Below are 7,908 nucleotides of genomic sequence, written 5' to 3'. Positions count from 1 at the left end.
GAGCTCATTATAATTAAACTAGAAAGGTGTTATTTAGGGAAGGAGCTGTCTCTTGCAATATGTCCAATCCATGCAGGCGGCAGGATTAAACAAACAGGATTAAGCAGAGAACACCAAGTTAGATCAATAGGATTTGGGAACATCAGCTATTTGATCATTCAGGAAATAAATATTTATCATCTTTACTGTGCTAGATGAGGTGAATAATAGGTAGATAAGAATTTAGACAATGGCAATATCATGGACAAATGCTCTGAGAGGTGTAAACATAGTCCCCCAAAATCTGGAAAGACTTATTGAAGGTGAAGACTTTGACACTGAATCCTTTGATGATTCAGGACTACCTAGAGGAAGGAAGCAGGAAAGGTAAATGTCCTCAGGTCCCAGGTTGGATCATGCTTCTGGAGAGCCCTGAGTAGTCCTGTACATCTAAATACCAAGAAGAGGGGCCTGGCCTTAGCTCAGTTGTTTAAGTGGCTGCTTCCACAAAGCTGTCAGCCTCAAGTTGCTGTAGTTCGATCCCCACAACTTTCCAGCCAGCCAAAAAAAAAAAAAAAAAAAAAAAAACCTTATTCCCTCTAAATACCAAGAAGAAATTGTAAAGGCTGGGGACTTAGCTCAAGGGCACCTCACCTGCCTAGCAAGTGTGAGGCCCTGAGTTTAATTCCCAGTACCAAAAAGAAAACAAAAATGGGACACTCAGTGGGAGCTATAGAAAAAGACATACCAGAAGCAGTATAACAGCAAGGTGGATGAAATCTCTCGGCCCTTAATATGGGAAAAGAACCTGAAGTATATTTCCATCCATAACCTTGAGGCCTCTCTTGGTGTCCATACGTATGAACTGAGCATGAACCACCTGGGAAACATGACAAGTGAAGAAGTGGTTCAGAAGATGACTGGGCTCAAAGTACCCCCCTCTCATTCCCGGAGTAATGACACCCTTTATATCCCAGACTGGGAAGGCAGGGCTTCCGATTCTGTGGACTACCGAAAGAAGGGCTATGTTACACCTGTCAAAACCTAGGGTCAGTGTGGTTCCTGTTGGGCTTTCAGCTCTGTGGGTGCCCTGGAGGGCCAACCAAAGAAGAAAACGGGCAAACTCTTAAATTTGAGTCCCCAGAACCTGGTGGATTGTGTCTGAGAACAATGGCTGTGGAGGAGGCTACATGACTAATGCCTTCCAGTACGTGCAGGAAAACCGGGGCATCCACTATGAAGACTCCTATCCATACATGAGCCAGGATGAAAGCTGTATGTACAACCCAACAGGTAAGGCAGCTAAGTGCTGGGGATACAGAGAGATCCCTGTGGGCAACAAGAAGGCACTCAAGAGAGCTGTGGCCCATGTGGGACCCATCTCTGTGGCCATTGACACAAGCCTGACCTCCTTCCAGTTTTACAGCAAGGGTGTGTATTATGATGAAAGCTGCAATGGCGAAGATCTGAATCATGCAGTGCTGGCAGTGGGGTATGGGATCCAGAGGGGCAACAAGCACTGGATACTTAAAAACAGCTGGGGAGAAAATGGGAAACAAAGGCTACGTTCTCTTGGCTCAAAATAAGAACAACACATGTGGCACTGCCAACCTGGCCAGCTTCCCCAAGATGTGACCGCAGCCAGCCAGCCTCATTCTGCTCTTGTATTCCCACTTGATGGTGCCGTATCATGATGTGTCTTGGAGGGAGTTGTGTGTCATTCTTGAAACAGACACAGCAACACCGAGACTGTTTCATTTTTCATTCACCGGTGCTTCAAGCCATGCCCACTACTTTTCTTCTCTCACCTGAGGCCCTTTTCTCTGGGGCCACATGCAGGGTTTTCCTGAGGGCTGTGGGTGCCTGGTTAAGAGAAGTGACCATAGCCTTCCCTGACCGTATTGTCCTGGGTCTGATGCCGTGGAGGCCTTCTGGTTGGCTACATTTTGGCGCACTAGGACTGCCGAGCCTTAAGAACCCTGGAAGACGGGGGTGACCTGACTTCACAGCTTCTGAGTTCCCTTTCATATACTCAAGGTAGAGATTTCTGTGTTTTCCACTGCAGTTCACAAATATACTTGTAAGTCTTTCGTGAAAGTTCACATGACAGAAGAAATGTCTTCTTTTTCCTTTGCATTTTTGAAATAAAATATTTATCTGTTGTCTACAGTGTAATAAAAAAATGCAAGAAATTATAAGGGGGTGATAGGGTGGTAAATAAAGGCTAGACAATGAATAAGTTTACATTCTACGTGAGGAGATGCAATTTTAGCTGAGGACAGAAAGGCATCGTTGCAGAGTTGCTAAGTGGACAGGGAAAAGTAAATGCCATGATGGCAAGGTATTTGTTTCATACTGCTCTGCATCAGCCTAACCTTTCTTCATTTAAATCCCTTTTGATTGGAATTATTGGTCCTTTCCAATCATTCACATGTTACATGGTTCTTTGATTTGTGAAATCATCCTGCTTCTGGGGTCTCTTAAAGCACATGATTTTCTATCCATCTAGGAAATTAACCAGTCTCTGAAGGGATTCCACTGTAATACAAACTTGAATATCAATGATGATATGATCTCTTCATTTAAAAAATTGCACAATTTTCTTTCACTCAGAACACTGAGGCATTAATCATCCAGCCAAACCAGGTCCTGACATATTCACTGTTCTGTTTCCCCTCACTGACTTCACCATTCACCTTAGCAGATGACAGAAAGGCATGAGAAGGAGCAAAACACATCGCTGGACACAGGGGTGACTGACTTCATCCTCCTGGGCCTGGCTCACCCCTCCAGCCTCAGGGCGCTTCTCTTCCTGGTCTTCTTCAGCATTTACATCCTGACTCAGCTGGGGAACCTGCTCATTCTGTTCACCGTGTGGGCTGACCCCAAGCTCCACACCCGCCCCATGTATATCCTTCTGGGTGTGCTCTCATTCTTGGACATGTGGCTCTCCTCTGTCATTGTTCCTCGACTTATTTTAGATTTCACTCCTGTCAGCAAGTCCATCCCTTTTGGTGGCTGTGTGGCTCAGCTGTATTTCTTTCACTTCCTGGGCAGCACTCAGTGCTTCCTCTACACCTTGATGGCCTATGACAGGTACCTCGCCATCTGCCAGCCTCTGCGCTACTCTGTGCTCATGAATGGGAGGCTATGCACCCTCCTTGTGTCTGGAGCATGGGTGGCTGGCTCCATCCATGGGTCTATCCAGGCCACTCTGACCTTCCGCCTGCCCTACTGTGGGCCCAATCAAGTGGATTATTTTTTCTGCGATATCCCCGCAGTGTTGAGACTGGCCTGTGCCGACACAACGATCAATGAACTTGTGACCTTTGTGGACATCGGGGTGGTGGCCGCCAGTTGCTTCATGCTGATTCTGCTGTCCTATGCCAACATAGTCCACGCCATCCTGAAGATACGCACTGCAGATGGCAGGCGCCGCGCCTTCTCCACCTGTGGCTCCCACCTGACCGTGGTCACGGTCTACTATGTCCCTTGTATCTTTATCTACCTTCGAGCAGGCTCCAAGAGCCCCCTGGATGGGACAGTGGCTGTGTTTTACACTGTGGTGACTCCTTTACTGAACCCCCTCATCTATACCCTGAGGAACCAGGAAGTGAAGTCTGCTCTGAAGAGGATAACGGCAGGTCGAGCGAGCGTGAAAGAAAACAAGTAGCTAGCACGACCACTGCACTACCACTGTGTGCAGCTGCCACTCCGCATGATACATGCTTAATACACTGTTCATGATTTGACTGGATTTCATTCTAACTGGAAGAAACTTCTCAATTCCTTAAATCCATAGTCTTTTTACGTCATTAAACTGGCTCAAATCGTTTTTATTTGTTTAAGAACAAATTGATACATTACTTCTACCACGTCTCATTAGAAAAGGGCTTATTCAGGATATTTCATAGAAATCTGCAATGACCTTTAAATAAGGGTTCATCTAATATATCTTTTATATAGTCCTGCCTAACTATCATGTTGAGAGCTCTTTATTGTTCATTCAGGAGCATACTGCAACTTCTCTTACCTTTTGAATTATGCTCTTTGTTATTTCCTATATGCTACTTCTGGAGGTATTAAAATATTTCAAGTTTGCATAACTAGAAAATCTTACTTTTAGTTTTCAAAGGTATGTTTGCTAAGTATAAAATACAAAGAGAACAGATCTTTTCTTTCAGTCCTTTAATTAATCTAGTTTCTTACACCCATTGTCCTTCTATTTCTTTCTAATGTGGAACAAGATGCTATTTAATTTTGTTCTTCCATAGTTAATATTTTTATGTATATTCTTTAATGACTTTTTTCTTTACAAGAAGTTTTGGACAATTTCATTTTTGTGCATCTTGGTATGATTTTATTTAAATGTCTTTGCAAAAGGTTCATTTTTCTTGGAAATGTGGTATTATAAGTTGAACTAAATTCAGAAATTTTAAATCTTAAAAAAAAAATGCTTGATGGGCTGGGGAGATGGCTCAGTGGTCTAAAGCACCTACTTAGAACAAGCTTAGCAAAGCACAGGGACCATGGTTCAATCCCCCAGCACCACATGCCAGCCAGCCCCGCCCCCTGGTGGGCTGAGCTGGCCACACACACACACACACACACACACACACACATAAATAAATAAAATTTTAAAAAAAATTTTTAAAAATGCATGAAACTATTGTTTGAAGCAAGGTACAATTCCCCTATCATGAATGCTATCAATATGTATATATAAAATGTACCAATAAAAAAATTCAAGGAAAAAAAATAAAAATAAATTTCCACAAATGGTAAAAGACAAATTGTAGTATATATGATGAAACACCAATGAGAATGAACAATTTGTAATGTGTTATGTACAGGTACTGATTCCTTACAGTGAATGTACTAATTATGTACTGCAAATATGTACTAATAAAAGTTTTAAAAAGGCCTTATTAAAGGTCGACTACGGTGAAATGTCAGCGTTTTAGGAAGTATGTTCTAACACAAAGTATGAAAGGGAAAAAGTATTATAATACTACCCAAGCCTCTTTTTCATTCTTCTTGGCCTTCATCGTAGATTAATTCTGTATATCTCTGCTTGCCCATCCCATGAGCATGTTTAAGCACCTAAACTTAAAAATTCTGGGTCATTCCTATTTCTCCTGTTCCTTGCCTTTCCCATGTGCTAACATATCAAATTCTCTCTCTTCCACCTTGAGAGTATCTCTCTTGTTTCCTAATTTTTGGTCCTTTTTCCTCCCCATTTATAACACAATAAGGTTATCCTTCTGAAACACAGAATCTGTAGGACTTTCCAATGAATGAGGAATAAAATCATATTCCTTAGTCCAAAATTCAAAGTCTAACATATTCTGAGTTTGACATACTTTTCTCTTAATGTGTCTCTAGGCTTTTTTCCTTCTCCCCCTTCACTAATTATTGACATCGTGTGGTCTTTCCCTAAGCTTTCTGGCAGCTCTTTTGCTCCAACTTCTCTCTATCTTGAATATACTCCTTTACTGTCCATATTGGCCACATGAAAATTAATACTTCCTTCAGATCACATAAAATACTTTCTTTGGCAGGGTATGGTGGCACTTGACTGTAACCCCAGCACTCCGGAGGCTGAGACAGAAACATAGCTGTGAGTTCAAGGCCAGCCTGGGCTACAAAGTGTGTTGGAGGCCAGCCTGAATGCACAGTGAGCCTTGTCTCACAAAAGAAAGAAAACATTTTCTCACTAGTTTTCCCAATAAGATATAGCTCTGTCTCTTGTGCCTTGTCTTCTTTTTTTGGCTGGCTCAGGCTGCCTTAAGGCCGGGTCTGGGGATCATACCGCAGACCCCTTCTTATGCTTTGTCATAATGCTCTACTACAAGGCCTGCCACAGTCTGTCACATGTCAGAGTCAAGAATTTATCTTTTCATCCAACATAGATTATGAGTCTTTAGCGGGCATATAGCACTCACTCGCATGTGCATATGTCCCTTTCCCCTATAATTAAGAACGGATGCAGATCAAGATTGTTCCCAAATGGAAACAGTGCTGGAATAGTCTCCTAAATGTATCTTAATCAGAATAAAGAATTGCATCCATAATCTGCCTCTTACCTGTCCTGGTCTCACCTGGAAAAATAAAAGAATATTCAACAGAAACTGAAGATAGCAGACTTAGGTGCACGGCAGCCAGGAACAAGTGTGGACCATTCCTTGGAGAGTACGTGAAAGCAAAGGAAAACCTTTTTCATTTCCTCACACATTTTTCTCTTCTTTGATGTGTGGTGCCATGCTGACCAATTATAACAATGAAATGAAAACAAAAACTTAAGATTCATAACTGTAAAAATATATCATTATAAAGATATATGCTGTGCTATGCACCAAGTCTATAATATCAGGAAGGGTACACACTAGAGAAATTAAGCAAGCCAATATGGGGTCCACAACAACTTGTTAAGCTTGAAACAGCAAAGCCATTGATATTTGCCATCTAGACATTTCAAAGATATCATTTTAAGTTGAATCTGTAAGTCACTGAGGGGCCTGACAGCTCTTTCAAGTGCCACTTAAGCCAATGTGCCATGTTGTTGTGAAAGGAAATAAGAACTTGATAATACACAAAGCTCATCCACAAATGTAACTACTCTTAGGGTTATACATACAAATACCATTCCCCAATAAAACAGAACTGATCTCGAAGGGTACTAAGTGATAATTTTGTATTACAGAGTTCTTAGAACTTGTATAGTTTCAACATAAAGAACGGTATGAGTCAAACCATGAAAACTTTCTTTATGGCACAGTAATACTGCATTGTATATAAATGCCACACTTTCTTTATTCATTCACATACTGATGGACATATAGGCTGCTTCCAAGATTTAATTATTATGAACTGTGCTGCTATGAAAATGGGTACTCATGGGTCACTATGATTCAATGTCTCTAACTCTTTTAGAACAAGCTCAGATAAATAATGTAATGATGCAGTTCAAGGTCCTATGAAAACAACAATCCAAACCCAAAGCTAATATGAGGAAGGAAATTATGAAGATCAGGGCAGAAATTAATAAAAGTGACACTAAAAAAGTACAAAGAGGGCTGGGGATATAGCTCAGTGGAATAAGTGCTTGCCTGGCAAGTACAGGGTCCTGAGTTCAATCCCTGGTACCACCAAAAACAAAAACAAAAACAAAACAAAAAACCAAAGTAAAAGTGCAAAGAATCAATGAATTGGTCTGGGGAAATAGCTCAGCAGTCTAAGCACCTGCCTGGCAAGCACAAGGACCTGGATTCGATCCCCAGTACCACATACTGTGCCAGCACCAGAATCACAGGCACACTGTACCAGCACTGAAACCAGGCATGGTGGCAAACACCTGTAATCCCAGCACTAGGGAGGCTGAGACAGGAGGATCACTATGAGTCCAAGCTGTGGAGCAAGACCCTGTATCAAATAAATAAATAAAGGGACCAAGGAGATGGCTCAGTAAAATAAGCACTTGCCTGGCAAGCACATGAGCTTGAGTTCAATCCATGGTTCTGCCAATGAATAAATAAATAAATAAATATTTTTTAAATGACTAAATTGAATTATTGGTTCTTTGAAAGGTTAAACAAAACAGGCAAAAACTTAGCTAATCTTATTGAAATAAGAAGAGGCCAAATCCATACATTTAGAAATAAAATCATAGCAGATTCTGCTGAAATCTAGAATATGACTAACTACTTGGAACTACTTTGAAATCCAGAAAAATATCTTTAACTATCAAAGTTAACCCAAGAAGACATAAAAATCTTGAATAAGCTAAGATCTCTTCTTGTAGAATTTGGTAGTAAAGAAGTAACTTTAAAAAGCCTATACCAACTAAGAAAACCCCATGTTCTTACAGACTGACTGCTGAATTTCACAAGAATACACTGATAAAAAAATAGAGGAGAATATAAAAATGAT

General features: G+C 41.2%; 1 protein-coding gene and 1 pseudogene across 1 annotated transcript; both read left to right on the top strand.

The window, feature by feature from the left end:
- The first annotated feature begins 229 nt into the window (after positions 1-229).
- On the top strand, positions 230-1,904 carry LOC105741230 (annotated as a pseudogene).
- A 779-nt stretch (positions 1,905-2,683) lies between these two features.
- On the top strand, positions 2,684-3,652 carry LOC101577713 (olfactory receptor 10G2-like). Its single transcript, XM_012513177.1, has one exon. The coding sequence runs from the start codon at positions 2,684-2,686 to the stop codon at positions 3,650-3,652; it is 969 nt and encodes a 322-aa protein (XP_012368631.1).
- The last annotated feature ends 4,256 nt before the right edge of the window (positions 3,653-7,908 follow it).

This window comes from Octodon degus, unplaced genomic scaffold, assembly GCF_000260255.1.
Source record: "Octodon degus isolate 3935 unplaced genomic scaffold, OctDeg1.0 scaffold00352, whole genome shotgun sequence".
Lineage (NCBI taxonomy): Eukaryota > Metazoa > Chordata > Mammalia > Rodentia > Octodontidae > Octodon > Octodon degus.
Note: the sequence above shows the minus strand (reverse complement) of the source record. Positions and strands in the feature narration are given on the sequence as shown.

What these genes read in the sequence shown, in the direction of transcription:
- LOC101577713 (XM_012513177.1), top strand. Translation starts at nt 2,684, where the DNA reads ATGACAGAAAGGCATGAGAAGGAGCAAAACACATCGCTGGACACAGGG.